The sequence below is a fragment of the Crotalus tigris genome, unplaced genomic scaffold, assembly GCF_016545835.1.
Source record: "Crotalus tigris isolate CLP2741 ecotype Arizona unplaced genomic scaffold, ASM1654583v1 scf7180000018103.2265978, whole genome shotgun sequence".
In the NCBI taxonomy this organism is placed as follows: Eukaryota; Metazoa; Chordata; class Lepidosauria; order Squamata; family Viperidae; genus Crotalus; species Crotalus tigris.
Window position 1 is genome coordinate 1562238 of NW_024096824.1, and position 27681 is coordinate 1589918.

The window sequence follows — 27681 nt, forward strand, 5'->3', positions numbered from 1 at the left end:
TGTCCAGTCTCTTCTTAAAAACTTCCAGTGTTGGAGCATTTACTGCTTCTGGAGGCAGGCTGTTCCACTGATTAATTGTTCTCACTGTCAGGAAGTTTCTCCTTAGTTCTAGGTTGCTTCTCTCCTTGATTAGTTTCCACCCGTTGCTTCTTGTCCTGCCTTCAGGTGCTTTGGAAAATAGCTTAATTCCCTCTTCTTTATGGCAGCCCCTGAGATATTGGAATACTGCTATCATGTCCCCCCTTGTCCTTCTCTTCGTTAAACTAGACATACCCAATTCTAGCAACCGTTCCTTATATGTTTTAGCCTCCAGTCCCCTAATCATCTTTGTTGCTCTTCTCTGTACTCTTTCTAGAGTCTCAACATCTTTTTTACATCGTGGTGACCAAAACTGGATGCAGTATTCCAAGTGTGGCCTTACCAAGGCATTGAAGAGTGGTATTAATACTTCGCGTGATCTTGATTCTATCCCTCTGTTAATGCAGCCTAGTACTGTGTTGGCCTTTTTGGCAGCTGCCGCACACTGCTGGCTCATATTTAAGTGATTGTCTACTAGGACTCCGAGGTCCCTCTCACAGTTACTACTATTGAGCATGGTGCCACCTATGCTGTACTTGTGCATTTGGTTTTTCTTGCCTAAATGTAGAACCTTGCTTTTTTCACCATTGAATTTCATTTTGTTAGTTAGTGCCCAGTGTTCAAGTCTGTCCAGATCCTTCTGTATCTGAAGCCTGTCTTCTGGAGTGTTGGCTATTCCTGCCAGCTTGGTGTCATCTGCAAATTTGATGAGTTCCCCATCTATCCCTTCATCCAAATCGTTGATGAAGATGTTGAAGAGTACTGGGCCCAGAACAGAGCCCTGGGGCACCCCACTACACACTTCCCTCCATATAGATGCAGTTCCATTGAGGACCACTCGCTGAGTACGGCCGGTCAGCCAGCTACGGATCCATCTGGTGGTGGTTCTGTCTACCCCACATTTTTCTATCTTGTCAAGTAGTAGGTTGTGATCTACTTTATCAAATGCCTTACTGAAGTCCAAGTAAATTATGTCCACAGCATTCCTCTGATCCACTAATTTTGTCACTTGGTCAAAGAATGCAATAAGATTTGTCTGGCATGATCTATTTTTGACAAACCCATGTTGGCTTTTAGTAATGACTTTGTTTGCCTCTAGGTGTTCGTTGATTCGTTGTTTGATTATCTTTTCCAGGATCTTCCCAGGTATTGAGGTCAGGCTGATAGGTCTGTAATTTCCTGGATCCATTTTTTTTCCTTTTTTGAGGATGGGAACTACATCAGCTCTTTTCCAGTCCTCTGGTAGTTCCCCTGTGTTCCAGGATCTTTGAAAAATATAGTTCAGTGGCTCCGATATCACATCTGCCAGTTCCTTGAGAACTCTGGGGTGTAATCCATCTGGTCCTGGCGATTTGAACTCATCTAGGCTGGACAGGTGCTCCCTAACCATTTTCTTGCCTATCTTAACTTGTGTTTCTGTTTTGTTTTTTATGGCACTATTTTTGATAGGTTGGTCTGTTTTTTCCCTTTGTGTAAAGACAGATGCAAAAAATGAGTTAAATAGTTCTGCTTTCTCCCTGTTGCTTGTCACCTTCTTGCCACTTCCACCCACTAATGGACCAATCATTTCCTTCACTTTTTTCTTGTTTTTTACATGTTGAAAGAAGCTTTTTTTGTTATTTTTGACTTTGGTCGCAAGCCTTAGTTCATTTTGAGCCTTGGCTTTCTTCACTTCATCTTTGCAGGCTCGGGCTATTTGCTGATATTCTGACTTAGTTATGTTCCCCTCTTTCCACTTTCTGTACTTGTCCTTTTTATCTTTCAATTTGTCAGAGAGTTCTTTATGCAGCCATGCTGGTTTCTTTTGAGAGCTGTTATTTTTCCTCTTTGTTGGTATTGTGCTAGACTGTGCTTTTATTATCTCATTTTTCAAAATTTCCCAAGCTTCTTGAGTTGTTTTCCCCTTGAGGATTCTCATCCATGGAATCCTTCCCAAGCCCTCTCTAAGTTTATTGAAATTAGCTCTCTTGAAGTCCAAGACTCTAGTTTGACTGTGTTCTATTGGTTGTGCTTCTATAATGTTGAATTCTAATATTGCATGATCACTTCCTCCCAGGGTTCCTATGGCTTCAACACCGTCTATCATTTCATCTCTGTTAGTGAGAATTAGATCCAAAATGGCTAATCCCCTAGTTCCCTTCTCTACTTTTTGGGAGACAAAGTTGTCTGCTAGGTTTGCCAGGAACCTGTTTGATCTTCCACTTGGTGCGGAGTTTGTCTCCCAGTTGATGTCAGGGTAGTTAAAGTCCCCCATTACTATTGTGGTGTGCTTCCTACATACCTTAGTTAGCTGACTAGCAAAAAGTTCATCTATTTCCTCTGTTTGGTTGGGTGGTCTGTAGTATACACCTATGGCAATGTCATTCCCCCCCCCTTTTATATTGACCCAAATGCATTCAAGACAGTTTTTATCATTGTTGTACTCTATTTCTGTGGAGATGTAGTTATTTCTTATATAGAGAGCAACTCCACCTCCTCTTTTATTTGGTCTGTTTCTTTTAAATAATTTAAATCCCTCTAGCTGTGTGTTCCATGTGTGAGTTTCATCCCACCATGTTTCCGTAATGGCAACAATATCGTATCTGCCCTCGTTAACCTGAATTTCTAGTTCACCCTGTTTGCTGTTCATACTCTGTGCATTGGTGTATAAACATTTGAGTCCTTTGTGGGTGGCCCTGTGTTTCCTTTCTACATAACCTGTGTGGTGCCTGAGTTCCCCTATTGTCTTACCACCTATTTGGTTAGTGCACTTTATGTGGCACTCGCTATTAGAGGCTTCATTTTGATTGGTAGCAAGGTTGGTATTCTTGTCCACACACACATCTATGCTACATGCACTGATAGCCCTATAGTTTTTAAATTGCCGGGGACAGGGTTGTTCCGTATCAATTAACTCCCTGTCCCCGCTGTTTAGTTTAAATTTCCCTCCAGAAAATCTGTGAATTTATAGCCGAGTAACTCAGTCCCTTTTTTTGATGGATGCAAACCATCTCTTTTGTACATCTTTTGATTGGACCAGCTACTGACATCGTGACTAATATATCCGAAGCCTTCCCCTTTACACCACTCCTTTAGCCACATATTGAATTGTGCTATGCGCTGGCCTTTTCCGTTTTGCTCCTTATACACTGGTAAAACCTCTGAGAAAGTAAGCCTACAGCCTATTCTGCTAAGTTCCTTCCCCAAGCTCTGGAAATCATTCTGCACAGAGAGTACATCTTTTTGGGACAGATCATTAGTGCCAAGATGTACAATAGCCTCCACATCACAGTCCTTGCTGCCATTCTTGATTATTTTAGAAATACGCTTCTTGTCCCTACTGGAAGTAGCACCTGGAAGACACCTGACCTCTTTCAAAGCCTCTGTGTCCTTTCCTAAATTTACATCCCTTATAATTGAATCACCTACCAGAAGGTAGCTTCTCTTTTTGGGAGCCTTTCTATTCTTGCATGACTGATGTGCAATACCTGATTCACACTTCTCCCTGTCAAAATCTAGTTCTTCATCTCGGACCACAATCCCCTGCTTATTTGAGTTATCTTCACAAATACATTTACCAGTCTCCTTAATGTCCCTATTAAGGTCAGCAAGGGCACTGTAGCTGTTGTGCAGGGACACAGCGAAAGCTTTGTGTTTATGGTTCACAGCTCTCACCCTGCCAGATCCCACGGTTGTCCACACTGCCCTTTTCCTGCAGGATCTTTGTGGTAAAGGGGGCTGATAGCAGGGAGGCTTACTAGAGTAGAGGGGCTGAACTGGACACCTAATTTCTGCCCGAAGAGCACGGATTACAGACCCTAGGTAAATGATCTGTCCTTGTAGGCTAGTGATTTGTTTACAGATAGGACAGTTTCCAAGTTTGAAAAGGGTACTGCGAAAAACAGCTGCAAAGCAGGTGTTGCACTGAACTAAGCCGGACATCTTAGATACAGGGGATGTCAGACACACTTGCCCTGAATGTACTGCTACTGTTTGTGATTTTTAGTTATCCAATTATATAATTCGCGCGCCGTTACACTATACACTATAAATATAATGGAGATCCAATCAGGGCCTTGCTACTTTCCTGGTGGATTCTCCCAAAACTTACAGTTTAAGCAGCAGCTGGTGGGATGTAGCACGTTCCATTGAACATTGAAAGTTAACAAAAGTTAACTTGTGAGTTTGTTAGGGAGTTGGGTAGCCTTAAGCATTTGATTAATAAATAAATATTGGAAATATTCAAGCAGAAACCCAACAGCATCTTTCTAGGATATTTGAATTTGGTTTGCCACACTGTGCAATAGATTGGTCTGGAGCAGTGATGGCGAACCTTTTAGAGACCGAGTACCCAAACTGCAACCCAAAACCCACTTATTTATTGCAAAATGCCAGGGCTGCATTAGCATTGTGGTGCCCTCAATGGAGGCAGGGGGCGTGGCCCACTGGGTGGGCATGGCTGCAGTGGTCACCATAGACTGGGTGAGCATGGCCGGGGCCAGGGCGGCGGGTGCCAGTCCCTCACCATTTCTGGGGCATCCCCGGGGGACCAACGCCGCTTGCTCGCTCACTTCCTGCCCTGTCGCTTCCAAACACCATGTGCTTGCTATTCTGGTGAACTCTGCTGGGGCAACAGTGTGTGTGCCCACAGAGAAGGCTCTGTGTGCTGCCTCTGGCATGCGTGCCATAGGTTCGCCACCACTGGTCTGGAGGATCTAAGTACAGGCAGTCCTTGACTTACCAATTAAGCTCAAAATTTCCATTGCTAAGCAAAACAGTTGTTAAATAAGTTGTTTCTCATTTTACAACCCTTTTGCCACAGTTAAGTTAATCACTGCAGTAGTTAAGTGAATTGCATGGTTGTTAAGCCAATTTGGCTTCCCCCATTGTCTTTGCTTGTCGCAAGCTGGCTGGGAAGGTTACAAATGGTGATGGCATGACTCTGGGACAGTGCAACTATATGCCAGTTGCCAAATGCCCAAATTTTGATCACGGGACCATGGGGATGCTGCAGTGGTCATAAGTGTGAAAAACGGTTATAAGCTACCTTTTTCAGTGCTGTGGTAACTTTGAACAGTCACTAAATGAATGGTTGTAAGTCAAGGTTTGTCTGATTCTATGATCCATTTATTTTTCTCCAAAACATCTGGAGAGACCCTCACTGAAGTAGGCTGCTCTAGAGTTAGGCAGATTATTAGGGAATAGAAGACCATTGTCTGGAAAAGCAAGATGCATCTTTGTCCTCTTTAGCAGACCAAAGGAATGTGTAAATCTTTCTATATGAAGGATCTTTTATTGCTTCTGTATAGAGGGTCAGTTCAGTTGTTTTGGCCCTCAGTGCTGTTTCTTAGTCATGCCAGATCAATGCTGGGGAACTGGGATATATGCATTTATGTATACTTTATTACACATGAACCATTCATATCCTTATTCACTACAGACTTATTTTCTATAGCAGCCATCCTGCTTCAAATCACTGCTTTTTCATGGGGTTGTTGTGCTTCATTCCTCACTATTGAAAGCAATGATGACAGTTTGTTATTCAGATGATTGGCATATTGCAGTGTATGTGTGTATGTGTGTGTGTGTGTGTGTGTTTGTGTGTTTGTGTGTACATATTGGGTTGCAGTTCACACAATGGATTGTACAGAAGGGCGTTATGGGCTGTGGGGTTGCCCACACTGTTTTATATGGATATTTTTTTTCCCCTCAGTGTGAATTGATTTGGTAACATTTGCATACAATTTTGTGAAGTTTGAATCCAATCAATTGCATTTTCATTGTCCTTCTCCCAAATAATACTTTCATGTCTATTAGTACCTCTGTCCCATTTTTTCCATAGCAGAAAACAATCAAATGAATTGTTTGGAAATCCTGAATGACATTTCCCTGTTTGCTTTTTTCTAACCTCCTAACATCTTGTTGCTGATCAATACTGGCAAGTATTTTATGCTGTTAAATTTTGTGCTTAGCTGCAGATCAAATATTTGTGGAAATGACAAGAGCAAACTTGATGGAAGCTTGTCTCACATTTTCTGAAATGACCTTTAAGATAACTTCCTCTCACCTGGCTTTTTTGTCAGAATTGGCTGAAAAGCCCTCTTTTTTTATAGCTTTCAACCTCCATCACAACAGCTAAGGTCAGCAACATCATTTGCTTGCACAAAATAAAAGTGAATATATAGAAACATCAATGCATGCACAAATCTGTTTACTTGGAAAATTGTTATTGCACCCCGATTACATATTATATAACTTTGGTTTAAGTTCCTTTAGAGAAAATACACATCTTTCACTTATCTTTTTTTGTCTGGGAAGAAATGATAGAAACTCTTCCAATTTAATAGTAAGTTCTCCTCTTGATTCTTTAATTGCAGATATACCAGGGAACAAGAATGTGCTGGAATAGCTAATAAAAATGTTAGAGATAGTCCCAAAGGTCAAATTTTGTAATAAGATTTTCTAGAGAAATCTTTATGCTGAATTCAGAGGAGAACTGGACCCTTTAATTTTATACTGGAAAAAACACTTTGAGGGAAGATGTGTGTTCCTTAATTTGAAGAGGGAAATAAGTTCACACACACAGTCTCCACTTGAATAGGCTACCTAAATAGCACCTATCCATGCAAAATTCAGTCCATGTAGGCCAATACTGTGCAGCTGATTCCACTGGTAATGAATAACATAATTTTGTAGTACGCATATTAGATTTAGAGTCGAGACAAAGCTCCCTGAGTGACTTGCAATCGCTTTACTCAGTCTACCATGCAGGATTTAAAGTATAAATTTGAGAAATACTATGTCATCTTAATTTCAGGAGGAAATGTAGTATGAATGCAACATTTTTATTTGTTTGCACTCTTCTGTTTACTGTGATGATGGCAGGAGACAAGCAAGCATATATTTCTTTCATTCTGCAGGATTGGTGGATTTGCTGAGAGATGTCATTGAATCTCTATGTTTATGAATCTCTCCATTCATATATAACAACAACAACAACAATGATGATGATGTTGGAAGGGACCTTGGAGGTCATCTAGTCCAACCCCCTGCTCAGATATCACTGAGAAGAGCAACAAAGAAGAGCAACAAAGATAATTAGGGGACTGGAGGCTAAATGGTGTGATGAACAATTGGGGAACTGGAAATGTCTAGTTTCACAAGAGAATGACTAGAGATGAAATGATAGTCCGATAATTGAGGGGCTGTCACAGAGAGGAGGGGGGGGGTCAACCTATTCTTCAAAGCACCTGAGGGCAAGACAAGAAAAAATGGATGGAAGTTTAACAAAGAGAGATCCAGCCTAGAATTAAGGAGACATATCCTGCCAGTGAGAACAATCTGTGGAATGATAATCAAGAAGTTGTGGATGCTCCATCCCAGGAGGTTTTTAAGAAGAGATTGGATAGCCATTTGTCCGAAATGGTATAGGGTCTCTTGCTTGAGCAGGGAGTTGGACTAGACCTCCAAAGTCTCTTCCAGCTCTGTTATTTTGTATTCTGAATCTACTTCACTAAGGTTATATAAAGAAAATATATCCTTTTTGTAGTTTTAATGTTTTCTTAATTTGTTTTAAAAAAGAACGGGGTTTTTTTTGCCTATGAATTTGTCATAGTTGATAAAAACAAACATATTGATCAGCAAAACTATCTGTGAACTAGGTATAAAATACTGAATGTAGCAATCAGTCCCTTGAACAGGTGATGTGAACAGCTTTAGTCTTCCTCCTAGGTGGAAAATACAGGATAAGCTCCATTGATTCTGTGCTACTGAAGCGTATAAAAAACTTTCAGATACTGCCCAGGTTTTTTCCCCCTTTCCATATTATTTCTTTGAGGATCTTGGCAAGGTTAGCTAGCAATTAACCAAGAAGATAAATTAGCTTCAGCAACACAGGTGCCCTAAGATGAAATATTATAACATAACAGGTGAACATCCATGGCAATAATTAAATAATTACCACTGGGCAACTGAATCAAACAGAAGGGCAACCTCCATCTGGATAAGCTACTCTTGTAAGTGTAATTAATTGGCTGATTGGATGTCTGTGTATAGGATTAATTGGCTGTGTATAGGATTAATTGGCTGATTGGATTCCTGTGAGATGGTAAGGATTAACCCAAATCTGAAAAAAGCTGTATAAAAGATTTTCAAATTCAAGAGTCCATCGTAACAATAATCATGAATATACTGAGGTTTTAGCTAGCCCAGATGAGCGCTCCTCTATATATCCTTTGATCTCAGTGGCTCTTAGGGCCCTAGCTAAAACAATTGTGTTATTGAGGTCTCAAGAAATTGGAATCATTGCAGTTATCAAGAGTAACTAGACAATGTTAAATGTTGAATTCATGGTCCATGATCGATGTTTTGTTTATGTATCAAGTCAATATCAATATAAGTTTTTCTCCAGGATGATAATGATGATTGGTAGGTGTATATTTTTTTTAAAAAATAAGGATTTTATGTTAGCTAATTGAATATAGTACTTCTGTATTCCTTGGCCGGGACTTTAGCAGGCAAGAATCAAGTTGGGAAATGTTTATGATAAATGTTTACTGCTAGACATGTCAAAACATTATATTGGTAGCTCCCTTGACAGGAGCAGTAGTGAAATTGTGTAACAGGTCATGGGCCATTGTAGTCAAGTTTTTCTTCAGTCCCCCTGCCTCACAGTTGGAAGCCCCATCTGTTTGTGTATTTCTTCTGACCTTTGTCTGTCAGTTGGAGGAATAGCTTCCTGCCAGCTGCCTCCCATTCCCCTTGTGTTCTCCAGAAACAGACAAAAGTCAGAGAGACAATTTTCAGTTCATTGTAGGTGAGAGAAGCCTGTAGGGGAGATAATGTACTTAGGATAGCTCATGTCCTCAACAGGCTGTTGTATGGTTCAAGGTCTCCTTAAATGAAAAAGCTTGTAGATGGCTTCACACTTTGTATTAAACCTTCAGCATATTTGTTTGGTTTTGGTTTAGTATGTTGTATGAATCCAGCCACTGCTTTTGAAATCCTATGATTTATGTGATGTGTAATCACAGCCACTGCTGTTTATTAAAAAAAGTCATAGTTAAAGCAATATGTAATCCAGCATTAGGTTTCGGTATTATATATACATACATACATGTTTCTGAGCATAATGGAAATCAGTGGGTTTTTTTAAAAAAGATGTGTCAGGCTAAGGCCAAGAATGACATAGAACAATTCAGGCACAGTTTAGTTCTTTAATTGCTGCCACACAATAGACAGAATCTTGCCAGATTAACCTGTTACTGCTCTTAATTCTCTTCCCCATCTCCTATCCATCATCTTCCTCTGGCTGTGCTGCCTCTTGTCTTGACCCTCTTTCTGGAATGGGCTCCCTCCTTCCTGGGAATCTGTCCTTTCACTATAGTCCATAACACTGGCTTCTCCTCCATAGGCGCTATCTCTCTATAGTTGTCATATATAGAATTGCAGTGGTACTATTTAAAATGCAAGATGAAGACTTTCCAGTCTTTGTTTGTTTCTATCTCTCAAGAGGGTTTCCAGTACTAGCAATTTGGGAATAGGTGACATTGTTTTGCAGTAGTCCATTCCTTTAGCTCAGGTAGATTTCAGTTGGTTTCTTTTGAAGCTATGATGTGATATCCTCTTTGGATCCATCTTGTCTCCAATGCATTTTAATAACTGTGTGAAATTCTGGGAGATCCTGGATCTAAATGCTAGGAGTATGCCGAAAACAGCCAAATCTATTTTTTGTAGGATTTTGTAGCAATGGCATGGCTCCTCTAAAATATCTCTGTCTGCGATTTTTGTGTATAATAATATGATTTGATAAGCTATGATAATTAATTGGATGGAATTTGAAGTTTGTGTAATGAATTGAAATGAATTAAGGTGTAACATTGTTTTTTTAAAACTAAGTTAGTTATTATTGGAAGAAGAAAGAAAGGAGATTGGTGATAAAAGAGGGACGAGAGAGATTAAGAGTTTGAATATATTTGGAAGAGATACGTGAAGTGATAATTTGCTGATGTAAAACAATATTTGATTATGCTAATGGTAAATTGATAAAGTTTTAAAACAGGTTTAGTAGTAATAGAAATTTAAGCTAGAAATGGAATAGATTTAATCTACTATGTTATTTGAGGGAAATAGAGAGATGACAGTGAATGTATTAAGTTGAGCTAGTTATGTTTTTATTTTGGGATGTTTGTTTACCCAAACACCACGGTGTGTCTTAAGTACTCTTTGTTAAAATTAAAAAACCAATAAAATATATTTTAAAAAATATATCTCTGTCTGCAATTGATAACTGATTGGATGAAGGACCGTATTATTTTTAGTTGATAAGCCAACTTTGTCCCTCCCAAGAAAATATATATTAGTCTTAATCTGTAGTTCCTGTACTTGTAACCTTGAGACTTGGCTATTGCATGGGACTTTCTGTATCATCCCAAAAATTCAGTTGAAGCAAAACACATCAGACAAGTTGGGTTTGGCAAAAACTCAGACTGATCATATTATATGTGCAGTAAGCTAACTGCAGTTTATTGGCTGCCAATTGATTTTGGGAGAAATGCAAAGGACTAGTTATTAACTTTTAATGTCTTACAGGCTTATGCTCTGGGTATTTGAGAGAATGTTTCTACCTGTATAATTACCCTCATCCCTGAGTTCATCAGTAGATATTTGCCTATTGTTATTACAAGCCCATCTTGTGGTCACTCATAGTTCAGCCTCTAGATAGCTGGCCCAGGTCTCTGGAATGTACTCCCTATTGACTTGAGGAATTCATCTCTTTCTTAACTATGAAAACACGATTTTTGAAAAACAGTCCTTTTCCTGTTGTTAATGATTTTAATAGTTGCTTTTTAAATGTTGCTTTTAATATATTTGGTTTTAACCGTGGCTTTATGTTTTATTGTAATCTGGAAGACACTTCCAATGGTTGCCTAAATAGCAATGCATAGATTACATTAAGCCAGGGCTTGCTCATCCATGTTCTGCTGAATAAACCAGAGTTCGCTAGATTCACAAAATATATTGAACCAGAACCAAATACTCTGCATTTTAACTTTGTACAATAAATGAACCCAGGCAGTTTTAGTGAAAGTTATGTTAATTAAAACCTCTGTTACTGTTCACAAATAACAGGTTCTGTCTCTGAATTAAAAAGCCATTTGTGCTGGTGTTTTTTTGCATGGAGTAAGTCAGTAGACATTGGGGGCATTAAAAAAAATCAGTCACTGACAGTTATTGAAGAAGCTGACCTGTCTAACTGCAAATTCTTGGAAACTCTGTGGAATCGATAACATTTCAGGGAAATGGCCTGGAACAATTATGTTTTTCTCATAAGACATGTTGAGAAGGCCTAAACAAGGATGGCGGGATAGTCCTTATCATACTGATGCTTTGGGGCATGGCAAGGATGAATAACTCATTTCATTTCTGTGCACATACAGAGACAGATGAATGATAAAGTGGTAGAACATTGTTGTACTCATTCCTTACCCATCTGCCACTTCCCCATTTCTTCATAAATGTACCTTTTGAGGAACTTTAAAAATCAGTCCAAAGAGCGTTTTGACAGAATGAACCCTGTTTCTCTTAGCTTTGCATTGTGGTCTTATACTGTAATGGAGAGGGAAGACTAATTTGAGAATAAATCCCGACCAAAGAATTTGCTTCTTAGAAAGCAGACCATTTTTTAGTTTCCACTGGATCCCACTGATTTCTTCAATGGGGAATAGAGTTGCAACTAATGGTCAAATAAGTTTGTTATATACATGATCAGATCTATTTTCCAGTCACTGCAAATGTGGTCATTAAATTTCTGGGCTCCATTCAAAGTGCTGATTTGACATTGCATAGATTGGTCCTAGGCCTAGGGTATTGTCTTCTCCTGGAGGAATCTTTCTGTTCTGTTCATAGAGACATGGGAGGGATACTTTTCTCTTCAAGAATTCAGGGGACATGAGCTCAAAGTTGGTGGCTCCATGCTTTATAGACCATGCCCCCAGAAGATTGTTTGGTATCCTTCCTCCTAGCTTTCTACAAGCTGGTGAAAACTGTCTTGTTTAAACAGACATCTGGGATTTAGTAGGTTGCCCAATTTTTATTCTGCATTTCTTGTGCTTTTTGTTGTTTGAACAATTGAACTGGGTGACATAAAAATACAATAAATAAAGTATATTTCAGTTTTTTATTGCTTTTTCTTAAAAGAATGGCAATTCTAATTTTGTTAATATGATAATCCATGAAAAAGAAAGATTTAATCTTTCTCTCTCTGGTCATGAATCTTTTCAAAATCATAACCTTCTTCCCATGACACCTAAACACATACATTTGTCTATCATCAACACCTATCCCACTTCTCACTGGTTCTCACAATTTTCCCCCTGTTGTATAGGTTGCAATTAGGTCATCTTTGGGTAAGGAGGATATGGGGAGGAGCAATTAAGCTTCCTTCCCTATACATTGCAGTTCCAATCCAGGTGGGATATTCCTTTATTTTTAAATAAAAGAAAGAAGAAAATAGAACAGCATAGTGTGGTTTTAATACACTATAATGCTTGACCCTTTGAAGTTATTCATAGAAAAAAACAAAAGCCATATGTGCATCTCTAGTCACTTTCTATTACTGAAGATGTTTTTGTTTTTTGCAACTTCTTAATGCTTTGTCATTTTTTGGAACAGATAGGTTGGGGCCTCCTGTGGACATAACACTGGATTCTTTGAACTGCACTGCACTTAGTATTCAATGGAGAATGCCTCAGCAGCATGCAGATACCATCACAGGGTATACTGTAAGTATCTGTTGATACTTTTGCCAGACATAAGTAGGTAATTAAAAAGCACTTTTAATCAGATGGGAAAAGTCAGGAGCATCCACTGGGAGGAGAGGGAGTGTCTCAACAAGTCAAGATGGTGCTTTGACCATGCAATTGAAATCCCAATGGTTTTGGTCACCTTCTTCATCTTTTTAACCATCCCATAGACACCCCTGGTAGTACATGCCTTAGATTCCTTTAGATCAGACATCTAAAGTTCTAAGTTGAATTTTGCTCAAGAGAGGTGAACTACTTTTCTTCTTTCCAGAAGAAGCTGGCTGTACTTCCCTTGTTGTGAAGAAAATGAATACTTTCCTCTGGATTTTGTGATAAATTACGAAATCAACTTCTGCTTCCTAGTCTACCTGTTCACAGGGCTCACTGGTTCACTCACCCAAAGTGTTCCCTCTTTAAGAATACATATCTTTACAAAACCAGTTAACAAGGTACTCAGTGCTGTCACCTGCGATTCATACTAATTATTTTAAGTCATAGAATAAATGTTTACATAAATATTCTAAAAGAAGGGCATATGAGAAAGGTAAGTATTAGTTTCACAGTTGCTGTATTGGTACTAGAAAAGGAAATATACTCAGTTTTGGAGATTGCTGGCAACCCCTAAATAGCCTTGCCTGGACTTTGAAATTAAGTGGATGCAGGCCTTGTTAATACTTGGATGGAGATCATTAAAGAATCCCAAGGCCATAAGGATGACAGGAAGTTGAAAAAATATCCGTAAAGAAAGCAGTAACAACCCATTTCTGTACTGTTGCCAAGACAACAATACGCAGGTCCATGGAAGCTTCAGGTGTTGAAGTTGACCTGAAGAAAGCTTTATTTTTCATTTGTTTTAGCTTTAGCAGGTCTCAGAAAAAATGGTATACAATTTAGTGTAAAATACCTTCAGAAAAGATATTGCTGTTGGAGAAGACTTGGAGCAGGGGTCTTCAAACTTGGCCCTTTTATGACTTGTGGACTTCAACTCCCAGAATTCCTCAGCCAGGCACGCTAAAGGAAATTAATTCTGACCATCCTTTGGAAAGAGATACTGAAGCTGAAACTCAAATATTTTGGCCACCTAATAAGAAGAGAGGACTCACTGGAAAAGAAGCTGATGTTGGGAAAGACTGAAGGCAAAAGGAGAAGGGGACAGCAGAGGATAAGTTGGTTAGACAGTGTCATTGATGCAATGAACATGAATTTGTGCAAATTTTGGGAGATTGCTCTATTGGATAAATGAGAAGATGATATATACTGTAATAGGTGGCTTTCAGTGGATATCAGCTTCAGACAAGTATGTAACTGCTCAGACTAGATAAGACCAACTGGTGCCCTAAGCACAACCCAACAACGGTGCCCCCTCAGTGACAGTAAAATTCTCATGGGACCAAAAGAAATGTGATATCTGATGGCATCTTCAAACCAAACTTTTAACTTTAGTCATTCACCTTGACAAAAATAAAGTTTTTTAAAAAACAATGCAGATTAAAGTCAAACACAGATGAGGACAATTGCAAAAAAAAAACAAAAAAAAAACCAACAACTAAAGACCAATGTGACAATGAAAGAGTTAAGGGTGTGATAGCTGGGAGGGAAAATTCCAATTCCCCCCCCTTCCCCTAGTGCCTTAATAATACTTTGCTGAATGGTTAATCTAGGGCTGCAACCACTACAAGTATGACAAGGTATTTTATAGTAAATTGCAAAAGGTGCTAAATGTAATAGCAAGAAGACATGTAGGCACCTGAAAGCTGAAACTGATTCAGAATGCAGTGGCATGTGTAGTTTTGGATGCCTCATGGTTCACCTGAGTAACACCACTGCTGCATGAGCTGCATTGGCCTCCAGTTGCTTTCAGGGTGCAATTCAAGGTACCTTTAAAAGCCCTGTATGTCACAGGCTACACAGGTTACCTTTCCCTGGGGATACCTGTCTAGATAGAAATGAAGTTGCCACGTGATGAGATCTCAGAGGCATGCCTTCTAAGTAGCTGCCCCAGCACCTTGCAATAGCTTCCACCTGAGATCAGTGATATCCCTAGCTCTCTACAGATGTAAGGGAAGGAGTGGCAGAACCTGGAGGTGGAGATAAAAGAGAGATAAGCCTAGAATTTCTACGTAACCAGAAGCAAAGCAAATCCAAGTCACCTTGAATTCTGTTGCTAACTCCTAGCAGTTGCTAACCATCAGTTGTGAATATTGCTGTGCATAGGCATGATTAGCAATAAATCAGTTTAATTGGAACTTCACATGTGGACCTGATCTTTTGCACCTGACAGGAGGGATGTGAAAACCTGGCTCTTTCCCCAAGCACTGGCTCAGCCAGGATGGGGTTGACTGGGAGGAGATTTGGTCTATTGGTGAGAGAAAGGGTACTTTTATTTTTAGACATGTTTTTGTGGATTGTTGTAAACCACATAGAATCAGAATAGGCCACGAATTATTGGTATCAAATATATCAGTTAGAATTATAATATTAAAAAGACTACCTGTGTCATCAAAAATTGACTTGAAGGATCTAAAAACATCTATGAAAGGAATTTGCTTAACTTACATGGAAAGAGTATACGAGGACATTGAGACAATATATTGGATAGTATAAATCCAAAGCAGAAAAAAATATTCCCAGAATTTCATAGAGAAATTTATCTATTTATCTCACTGATAGAGAAGAACCAGGTGTGGATTATTTAAAATGGCAGATAAAGTGCCAACAGCTCTTGATTAACAAATATAGAACAAGGCTGTATGGTCTAGAGCTCTTCTCAATTATATCTGCGAATATCTGAAACTGAAGAAGGGAGGTGTGAAAAAATTCTTCTTTCAAGTAACGTTTTTAAGGTTGTTAAAAAAGAAAAAAAAGTCTGATGCGTGGAAAAACAAATGGTAAATTAACTAGTAGGATTCACAAAAGGCAGAAGAACACAGGATCTGATACCTGTCACATAAAGAATAATGGAGAGAGCAAGAAAATATAAGAAGGAGATATACCTTTTTCTTTATTAACCACAACTGGGCCTTTGATTGTAGATCATGCCAGAGGGTGGAATACATTAAAGGTAATTGGCATGCCAGAGCATCAGATTATTCTTCAGAGGGACTTTACAATGAGCTGCTGTAAGAAATGAATTTGGAAATAATGAAGTGGTTCAGAATAAGAAAGGGAGTGAGATAAGAATACATACAGTCCTTGTATGTTTAATTTATATAGTGAATATATTATAAGAATGGTAGGAGTAGACAAAATTACAGCTGGACTCAAATTTAGAGGCTGAAATGCTAATCCTTTGAGATATGCAGATGATATCCCTTTATTAGCCAAAAGTAAAAAAAGATTTAGCTAATTATTAAAATAAAACTAGAAAGTTTTAAAAAATCCTTTCAGTTGATCTTGGAACAAATAAAAACTGATTCTTTCCTTGAACAAAGATCAACAAATATAAACTTGCATACTTTGGGCATGTGGCATGAGCAGATGATGGACTAGAAAAAAATGACTCTGCATGCCATTTGGGTGGGAAATAAAAGCACAATAAGTTGGTGAATAGTAAACAAAGTGATATAGGGCTATCCTTGGGTGGTCACAAGAGGTTATTGGAGACAGGATGAGAGGAGGACTATTTTTCCATGCAGTCACTTGGAGTCAGACATGATTTGAAAGCAGCTAACTGTATAGTTAATAGAACCTTCTGTGTACATATCAATGAAAGAAACAACTATTTGCTTATTTGAGGGTAGAAACTTACCATACTTGTTGCGTTTGAAGGATAATTATTCACAACTTAGTAAAAGATGTCTAAACTTGTTATGTTATATTTTAATTATTTTTATTCATTTTGTATCTTTACCAATCAGCCATTTTGATGGAGTCAAACACAGAATGTATCATTGTGGGCTTTGGTTGCCATTCTAAATGATGTGATAAATTTAATATTGACTTTAACTTCATAAAACCTATTGACTTCTTGAAAATATTTCAGTAATTTGAAGTTTGGTAACTAATTATGTGCTATCAAAATGGGGTTGATACATACATACACTCACCATATCACCTGACCACAGGTGAGGCAACATAGCAGGATGTGGGTTTTTTGGGGGGTGAGGTATTAGTACTATTAACAAATATAATATATTTATACATTTATTGTATTGAATTATTTGCATTTTTATTGCTTTAACTTCTGCTCAAGGTGTTCTACACTGAAGTCAAGGCTGATGAACCCATTAGACAACAGTCTCATGATGTACCTCTCAGTTTGGATATGTTCGGTATGGTGAGTATCAGTCTGGCATTATTTTTATGTTTATTATGAAAACATTCATATATTGTCTATTCTCTAGATTTTAGGTAGCAACCATAACCATGTAAATAAAGATATAAATTGATTAAAAAGGCACAGAATTTCAATGTACTGCCCTGTGATTTTCCATCTCATTGCAGTTCTCCTCAGCAAAAACCTGGTGGAAATACTCTACTTTCCTAAACATTAATAGAGTGGGGTCCATCCTGAGCAGGCTACTATTGAGAAGGCCATTTCCAAGCCCCACCCTCCCAGCTCTCAATTATGCATGTGAAGTGTTGAAGCCTCTTGTATATAATTAAGAAGACCAACAATGTTATCAACAAATGACCTCTCATTTGACATGATCCAGCACATGCAGAGATAAAAAAATAAGGATCAGCTTATATATTAGGACCACCGGATCAGGGCTGCAAAAAATCAAATGATCAAAGCACAACCTCAGGCATCTTTTTTCCACTTATTGATCAAAAACTGGAATTTTGCAGCCCTGATTTGTAGTCCAGTCAGATATGTCATAATTCTTATAAGAACTTCTCATTAAAAGCTAATATGATTTTCTGTCCTATCTATCAAATATTACACAATATGCTTACCCATTGTGAACCACATAATTTACTGAATTAACTCTGATAGGTTTGCCTGAGATTTTGAATGATGTACAAATTGCACAGACTATATTTATATACCACACTAAGCTATTGAAAGCAAACAAATATGGTGCAATGTGCCATGTCAGCATAGTCACCTTGAAGCATATAAGATTTTCATCCAAAGTGTACCAGAATCTATTCCATTCTTTCTTAAACTGCTATCCTGCCATTAAGACTGTAACTCCCAGATTTCATATCAGCTTTGGCAATAATGAGACTTATATCTGGAGGCATATGTTTAGGAAGCCTGACATAGAGTGACACAATTCTTGGAAAGCTTATATAGAGGAAAGTGTCCTTCATATAGCCCGGTCCTAAACCTTTTAGAGAATCTAGCTCTATGATTGATTTCACAAAGTTAAGCAAGGACACCATCTGATTATGACTTGGAGATTGCAAGAAAATTCCAAAAGATGACAATGAGGACTCAGATTGTTGGGGGCAATATGCTGACTCTGTAAACTGCTTAGAAAAGGCTGTAAAGCACTGTGAAGCAGTATATAAGTCTAAGTGCTATTGCTATTACGTATTTCTCTAGTGCTATGGCTACTTGAAATAACTGGTTTGATTAATGGTTAAGGCACAGGCTAGAAACAAGGAGACAGTGAGTTCTAGTCCTATTTTAGGCATGAAGCCAGCTAGGTGATCTTGGACCTTTCTCAGATGTAGAAAGAAGGCAAAGGCAAACATTTCTGAAAATCTTGTGAGAAAACTGCAGTCCAGACAGTTGCAGAGTCAATGCAAACTCAAACATCTGCTCCCCCCCAAAAGGCTACCAGAGCTAGACTACAACTCTAGGTGACCACAGGATGATAACAAAGTGACTCAGATATAGCTTGTTATCTAGTTTTGCCCAAGCTTTTACAGCCCAGATTTGATAGTCTTGTCCTACATATTGTTGCCAAGAAAACTTTAAGGGCCTGCTCATGAAATTACGAGGAATTGAGTTAATTGTCAAGGTTCCGACTAATGAAACATTGGATATTGGATATTATTGCTTTGACATTAATAACAGTAACAATAGCACTTAGACTTATATACTCCTTCACAGTGCTTTACAGCCAATTCTAAGTGGTTCACAGAGTCTGCATATTGCCCCCAACAATTTGGGTTCTCATTTTACTGACCCCGAAAGGATGGAAGGCTGAGTCAAACTTGAGCCAGTCAGGATCGAACTCTGGGCAGTGAACAGAGTCAGCCTGCAAGTAATCACAGAGTCATCACAGTTGATTTGACGTTGAAATACCAATGGAAGTTGTAGTATCAAGTAGAAATAGGAGTTAAACTTGGATAGTTTATCTAAATCACTTTAGAATGAAAATGTAGCAATATATTTAATCTCTGTATGTCTCTAAATCTTATCTGTCTCATTGTCAGCAGATGCTAGGTTGGAGTTGCTATTTTTTTCTCTTGGCAGTGTACCTGTAATAGTGCCTAGGGAGAAGTTCAGCGGGTAGAATATTTCCTATCATGGTTTTTCTTTCTATATTGGGAAAAGCTGCACCTGTTGCAATCCTAGGTATCATCCAGCTGAAGCCAACCTGACACAACAAACAGCAAACTTTTGAAATCATGGCAGAAAATGTTTCTTCCCTTTGGGATTTGAGAAATGGAAATTCAGAAAATATTGCTGTCTGCCTAAAAACCACATGTGCCTGTTTTCATACTGACTCTGAGCATGATGTTTCAATTAAGGAGAAGTTTGGATACAGGAGGAGAAACGTCTAACAGTGACATCTTTCATTCAGAATGAGCTGTGACATGTGGAACCCATCATCAGAGGCCTTCCATGTGCAAGATCTTAATTAAAGTGCAAACATGCAATTTTTATACAAGAGAACAGCCCTGTGTGCTAAAAAGCAGGCTCTGAGTTTCCTTTTCCAACGGAATAGTTTGGGTTGGTTGGTTTTTAAATCTCAGAAAAAGGCTGCAAGTGAATTTGCAGTTAGGTTTGGATTAGCCACAATTTTTAGTTTCCCTCTTTGGGCTCTCTTTTGATCTGTTTTTCTACTTTGTGTGGGTGCTCTGTTCTGTTCTCCTCAAACCAGAAGGAGGAGGTATTTGATTCACTCTCATCTTCAATGCCCTCCTGCTCAGATTTAGGTTTGAAAAAAAAAAAGAAAAAAAGAAAGAAAGAAAGAAAGAAAGGAAAGAAAGAAAGAAAGAAAGAAAGAAAGAAAGAAAGAAAGAAAGAAAGAAAGGAAGGAAGGAAGGAAGGAAAGGATAATACCACATGCATTGTGAAAACAGAAAAAGGAGTTATAGGTAATCATCACTTAAGGATCAGTCATTTAACAACCATTTGAAGTTACAACAGACTTTCTCAGAGTTGTTTATGACCTGTTTTTGAAATTATAATCTGGGTCCTCATTTTACTGAACTGGGAAGGATGGAAGACTGAGTCAACTTTGAGCCCTGCCAAACTGCTATCAGAAGTAGCCTGCAGTACTGCATTCTAACCACTGCACCAGCAGTGATATGTTAATGATTCCTTCCTAGTTAGCAGCTGTATAGGTGCATCAAAGAGATTTACTATGTAAAAATCTGCATATGAAACTTTAATAGGATAGAATTAAATGTAAAATTTGTTATGGTATAAGCTGCTTTTATAGAAGAATGGCACCCTCTATTCAATGTTTGGTTGCTGCTCCAAAGTATTGGATGAAGTATTATCAATGATTATACGTTCCACTTATATCTGTAGAAATACAGTAGTCTCTAGGAGATTGACATGCAGGTGGGATATAGGCCTTATCCCCTTTGATCTTAATGACCAAGTGGCTGCTACTCCATTTTTTATGGGAAACAATTTTAAATAGGACAACTAGGATTGTTATGAGGTTTTTAGTGCTGTTTGTCTATAGTTGACCTTGGTGAATCTAAGAAACATCTTAATATTTGGATGGGAGATCCACCAGACCTGTAGGTGAGACATGAAAAAGCATCTTTCATTGTTGCAAGAAAACTAATAGATCCAGAGTGTGTGTGTAAAGGTTCATTCTCCGAGCTTGTGGGTTGGTTTCCAAACATTTTCATTACCAGGCTAGGTAACATCTTCAGTGGAGTTTAGGGGATGTCAGCATCAGTGTTCTTCTGTTTATAAGGGCTTCAGGTGTGGGTGTGTTGAGTGAAGGTGTTGTGATGGGTCTTGTGACCTCCCAATGACAAGACCTATCATAAGACTCACTGATGACTCATACCTGACTCATCACCCACACCCAAAGCCCTTATAAATAGAAAAACACACTGTCATCCCCTAAATTCTGTTGAAGATGTTACTTAGCCTAGTAAGGAAATGTTCAGAAACCAACCCACAAACTCGGAGAACGACCCATCACCCTCATCCTACATCAGAGCTACAGATATTCACCACTATTGCAAACTAATGGATGTATTCGTGAAGTCACCTGGAATCAAGCTTGGCTTGAAGAAAACTTTATTTTGTTTCATCTCCTTAAATCTTGACAGAGACATCATGTTGAGTGCCTGCTAATAAACTAATCAATTATGATTAAATAAACAGAAGGGTTTGAATCTTATCACGAAATTGCCTCATAATTGTTTCTTCCATTTGATCGTCACATAATTGTTCTGCGTGGATTTTATAGGGCTTTAAATGGCATAAGTGGGCTTTGTGTTTTCTTTTGAAAGGATATATTTATGACCTTTCTAATGAAAATTAATGGTGTACATCCTAGTGTAAAATCTAGTGGATGTTTAAGTCATCTGCCTAATGTATTTTGGTTTCATTCATTTGAGTGCATCATAAAGGGAATGTTGGCACTAAGATGGCTTATAGTTTGAATAAACAAAGTAGCTCTTACACTTTATTATTAAATCAGCATGTTTTTCATCAACCTGTTTCTCAAGAATCTTTTTTTTTCTGCTAGGGTCAGATGGACAGGCAAGCAATTTTTGTAAGTACTACAGTTCATGTATGTGTTTTGTTTGTATAAATGTAAACAATGTTTATTTAAATGTAAACAAAGTTTGTTTCTTTATTTAAATGTGAATTCTTTTTTGTGAGGATTTGGTTGCCAAATACCAAACTTTGGATGGGTAACAAGGAATGGATATACTTGGTTTTAGTCACAAAACTAGATGATGATGCAGAGATGAAAAGTAACTTAATTTGAGACAAAATCACAACAAAATAAAGGTTTCTATGGTATACTGATTGAGAGATGTAGAGAAACACAACTTAAACATTCATGTTCAGTATTTCATTTAAAGTGAAATTTGAATGGGCATGGATAATCGGTATAAAAATATTAGTGATAAAGTCAATAATTGATGATCAAATTGTACTGAATTTGTTGTTCATTGCAGAGATTTTCAATCTTCTTTTATTGCTATATTTAGCTTCAGTTGTGACACATCCAGTCACAGTCCAGTTCATTTAAATAGAGTTGTGATATTCCCAGATTTTTATTTTTACAAAACAGGTTATCAAATCATACAATGCCTGATTCCATATACATTTTTTAACAGATCAGGAAGAAAGTGTTACATGTATGCATTGAAGGCTTCAGATTCAATATCTGGTATCTCTAAACATTTTATATTTTTTGTTCATGCCCTTATGGTTTGAAGGTTAGAAAAGATATTTACCCAAAACTGCAAAAGAAATTGTCAGTTGGAAGAGATCATTTACAGAATATATCCCCAAGCTGACACACCAGAATTTAGCAGCAAAACAACAATTTTCAGCCGTTTCTTGCATCAGCAAGAAGGAGTAGCATATTTCCTGACTAACAACATTTTTAAAATGTAGCTGTAGCTTCATCAGATGCACTAAGTAAATGAAGCTTACATAAATTGATCTCTTTCAATAAAATCGTGGCGAAGGGGCTTGCGTAACTCAATGAAGCTATAAGCTATGCCGTGCAGGGCCACCCAAGACGGACAGGTCATAGCAGAGAGTTCTGACAAAATGTGATCCACTGGAGAAGGAAATGGCAAACCACTCCAGTATCTTTGCCATGAAAACCCCATGGACAGTACTAAAAGGAAAAAGATATGACGCTGGAAGATGAGCCCCTCAGGTCGGAAGGTGTCCAATATGCTACTGGGGAAGAGCAGAGGGCTAGTACTAGTAGCGCCAGAAAGAATGAAGCGACTGGGCCAAAGCCGAAAGGACGCTCAGCTGTGGATATATCTGGTGGTGAAAGGAAAGTCCGATGCTGTAAAGATTTTTTCTCCATAGGAACCTGGAATGTAAGATCCATGAATCAAGGCAAGCTAGACGTAGTCAAAAAAGAGATGACAAGACTGAACATCGACATCTTAGGAATCAGCGAACTAAAATGGACAGGAATGGGTGAATTTAACTCAGATGACCATCAGGTATACTACTGTGGGCAAGAATCCCTCAGAAGAAATGGAGTAGCCTTCATAGTCAATAAAAGAATAGGAAAAGCAATACTGGGATACAATCCCCAAAATGACAGAATGATCTCAATTCGAATCCAAGGCAAACCATTCAATATCACAATAGTCCAAATCTATGCCCCAACCACTGGTGCTGAAGAGGATGAAATTGACCGGTTCTATGAAGCCCTACAGCACCTTATAGAATTAACACCAAAAAATGATGTCCTTATCATCATGGGGGATTGGAATGCTAAGGTAGGAAGCCAAAAGATAACCGGAATAACAGGCAAGTTTGGCCTTGGAGAACAAAATGAAGCAGGGCACAGGCTAATAGAATTTTGTCAAGAGAATACGATGGTCATAACAAACACTCTTTTCCAACAACCCAAGAGACGGCTCTACACATGGACATCACCAGACGGTCAACATAGAAATCAGATTGACTATGTACTCTGCAGCCAAAGATGGAGAAGCTCTATACAGTCAGTAAAAACAAGACCAGGAGCTGACTGTGGCTCAGATCATGAGCTTCTCGTTGCAAAATTTAGGCTTAAATTGAAAAAAGTAGGGAAAAGCACTAGGCCACTCAGGTATGAACTAAATCATATTCCTGATGAATATACAGTAGAGGTGACAAATAGATTTAAGGAACTGATCTGATAGACAGAGTGCCTGAAGAACTATGGATGGAAGTTCGCAACATTGTACAAGAGGTAGCAACTAAAACCATCCCAAAGAAAAAGAAATGCAAGAAAGCAAAATGGCTGTCTGAGGAAGCTTTGCAAATAGCTGAGGAAAGAAGGGAAGCAAAGGCAAAGGAGAAAGAGAAAGATACACCCAATTGAATGCAGAATTCCAGAGAGTAGCTAGAAGAGATAAGAATGCCTTCTTAAATGAACAGTGCAAAGAAATAGAAGAAAACAACAGAACAGGGAGGACCAGAGATCTCTTCAAGAAAATTGGAGATATGAAGGGAACGTTTCATGCAAAGATGGGCATGATAAAGGACCAAAATGGCAGAGACCTAACAGAGGCAGAAGAGATTAAGAAGAGATGGCAAAACTACACAGAAGAACTATACAAGAATGAGCTTAACATCCCAGATAACCACAATGAGATGGTCATTGACCTCGAACCAGACATCCTAGAATGTGAAGTGAAATGGGCCTTAGAAAATCTGAGCAACAACAAAGCTAGTGGAGGTGACAGTATTCCAGCTGAGCTATTCAAAATCTTAAAAGACGATGCAGTAAAAGTGCTACACTCAATTTGCCAGCAAATTTGGAAAACTCAACAGTGGCCACAGGATTGGAAAAGGTCAGTTTACATTCCAATTCCAAAGAAAGGCAATGCCAAAGAATGTTCAAACTATCGCACCATTGCACTCATTTCACATGCTAGTAAAGTTATGCTTAAAATCCTACAAGCTAGACTCCAGCAGTATGTGGATCGAGAACTACCAGAAGTACAGGCAGGATTTCGAAGAGGCAGAGGAACTAGAGATCAAATTGCCAACATACGCTGGATCATGGAGAAAGCTAGGGAGTTCCAGAAAAACATCTACTTCTGCTTCATTGACTATGCAAAAGCCTTTGATTGTGTGGATCACAACAAATTGTGGCAAGTTCTTAAAGAGATGGGAGTACCAGACCATCTCATTTGTCTCTTGAGAAACCTATATGCGGGTCAAGAAGCAACAGTGAGAACCGAACACGGAACCACTAATTGGTTCAAAATTGGAAAAGGAGTCCGGCAAGGCTGTATACTGTCGCCCTGCCTATTTAACTTATATGCAGAGCACATCATGAGAAAGGCAGGGCTAGATGAATCAAAAGTTGGAATTAAGATTGCCGGGAGAAATATCAACAACCTAAGATATGCTCTCTAATGGCAGAAAGTGAAGAGGAACTAAAGAGCCTCTTGATGCGGGTGAAGAAGGAGAGTGCAAAAGTTGGCTTGAAACTCAACATTAAGAAAACCAAAATCATGGCATCCGGCCCTCTCAATTCCTGGCAAATAGATGGGGAAGAAATGGAGGTAGTGACAGATTTTATTTTTCTGGGCTCCAAGATCACCTCAGATGGGGACTGCAGCCAAGAAATTAAAAGACGCTTGCTCCTGGGGAGGAAAGCTATGGCAAATCTAGACAGCATTCTAAAAAGCAGAGACATCACCCTGCCAACAAAAGTGCGTATAGTCCAGGCCATGGTTTTCCCAGTTGCAATGTATGGCTGTGAAAGTTGGACCATAAGAAAGGCTGAGCGCAAAAGAATTGAGGCCTTTGAACTATGGTGCTGGAGAAGACTCCTGCGAGTCCCTTGGACTGCAAGGCGTTCAAACCGGTCAGTCCTAGAAGAGATCAACCCCGACTGCTCTTTAGAAGGCCAGATCCTGAAGTTGAAACTCAAATACTTTGGCCACCTAATGAGAAGGAAGGACTCACTGGAGAAGGGCCTAATGCTGGGAAAGATTGAGGGCAATAGAAGAAGGGGACGACAGAGAATGAGATGGCTGGATGGAGTCACTGAAGCAGTAGGTGTGAATTTAAATGGACTCCAGAAGATGGTAGAGGACAGGAAGACCTGGAGGAATGTTGTCCATGGGGTCGCGATGGGTCGGACACGACTTCGCAATTAACAACAACAAGTGTGAAAAGGTGATACCATCTCCATCAGTTTTTTTTTTTTTTTTTTGGACTCTCATAGCTCTCCTCTTCCAATGAAGAGAACTATGAACGAATTATAATGAAGAGACTCATCCATACAGGAACTGCATATGTAGTGATGGGGCAAAGAAACTATGTCTGACTTCTGTCTGTTAATCCTAATCAGGGCCAATGGGTCAAACTGAACATGGCTGTTTTCTAAAACAGGGTGGGGAGCTAGTATAGTATATAGTGATTCCTGATACAGAATTCCTGGTGCTGCAATTGTCCAGCTGTTTTGGCTCTCCCTCCCTGCAATGAAATCAAATTGTCAGAAGAAGAGAAGAAATTAGGAAATTTACAAGTGGAAGATAATTTTTTAAAAAAATTTTCTCTAAAGTTTTCTGCTTTATCCGGAAATATCCATGTCATAGGGATTATGAGATATATACTTTATTGGTGAATGATGTTAAATTCAAGTCTTAAAAACTTATTACTTTCTTGATAAATTAAGGAAACCTCTTATCTGCACCTGGAGATAACATATTTTCAAATTGAATTAAAATTAAATTTTAAAATTTAAATTATTTTTTTAAAATTGTAATAATGTTGGGATGCCTGCAAACCTAGTTCTGAAGTAAACTGAGCATTTTAGAAATGTTTCGTTATTGATTTTAAGATTTTATCTGTGAGTGGGTTTTTATGAAAATACCCATAAGATGTTTATTAAAACCAATAAAACTGTTCTAAACTTTGGATTGATTTTGGCCATAATATTAGCTTAAAGTGGCCTTTCCCAAGGTGGTACCCATCAAATGTGTTGGTGCTAGTCAGGATGACTGGGATTTCTGGTACATGTAATCCTTGACTTATAACAGTTTGTTTAGTGACTGTTCGAAGTTACAATGACACTGAAAAAAATGGCTTATGACAATTTTTCACACTTATGACTATTACAGCATCCCAGATATCATGTGATCAAAATTCAGACTCTTTGCAACTGGTTCATTTGTTCATTGAGTTTTGCTCCATATTATGACCTTTCTTGCCACATTTGTGAATAACAGCAGTTGTTAGTGACATGGTTGTTAAGTGACTGGTTCATATTAGTGTCCTATGGTCATGTGATCCCCTTTTACGGCCTTCTGACAAGCATGGTCAATGGGGAAACCAGACTCACTTAACCACCATGTCACTAACAACTGCTGTGATTCACTTAACAAATGTGGCAAGAAAAGTCATAAAATGGGGCAAAACTCAATTAACAAACGTCTCAGTTAGCAACAGAAATTTTGGGCTCAGTTGTGGTCATAAGCTAATGACTACCTGTACTTACAGCTCCAGTGTGAAGGGACATTAGGTTGAGGAAATCTGAGGGATAATTCAGAAATAAGTGGCACCCTTATAATACAATGCATATCCTATGCATATCAGTGTTTTATGCATTTGGATTTACTCTCTCTTATTAATATAAGTGGAGTTTCAGTCTAAAATATATTAAGCTTTCCTACATGTTAGGCAACTTAATCACATCTGCCTCCACCAATCATAATAATATATGCAGTTTAATATATTTTTTTAAGACCAGCCTAGAAAACTGTACAAAAAAATAAATCTGAAAACAGTCTAAATAAAAATTCATAAGCAAAATTATGGGGAAAAACATATCAGTGATTCTTTATTCAGTAAGAAAAAGTATATTTTATGACTGATTGAACCTTCAGAGTTTGTCATGTCTTTTATACATAGCTTTCCCGGTTTCCTTGTAAACATTTAATTTTTGAGCCAAAGAACCTGTGAAGAGAAATGATTAGACTTCCCCTAAACCATTTCTGTCATATGAGCCTT

At 38.4% G+C, this 27681-nt stretch overlaps 1 protein-coding gene across 3 annotated transcripts in view; it reads left to right on the plus strand.

The window, feature by feature from the left end:
- EGFLAM (EGF like, fibronectin type III and laminin G domains) overlaps positions 1-27681 on the plus strand; it is a 116249-nt gene that overhangs the window by 27609 nt on the left and 60959 nt on the right. For 2 of the 3 annotated variants that reach the window (XM_039347927.1, XM_039347929.1), the window contains exons 2-4: positions 12730-12839; positions 17053-17136; positions 21707-21733. In XM_039347927.1, coding sequence (XP_039203861.1) covers positions 12730-12839; positions 17053-17136; positions 21707-21733 — 221 coding nt within the window. The remainder of the gene's footprint in view (positions 1-12729; positions 12840-17052; positions 17137-21706; positions 21734-27681) is intronic. The other variant, XM_039347928.1, reaches the window with a different exon arrangement.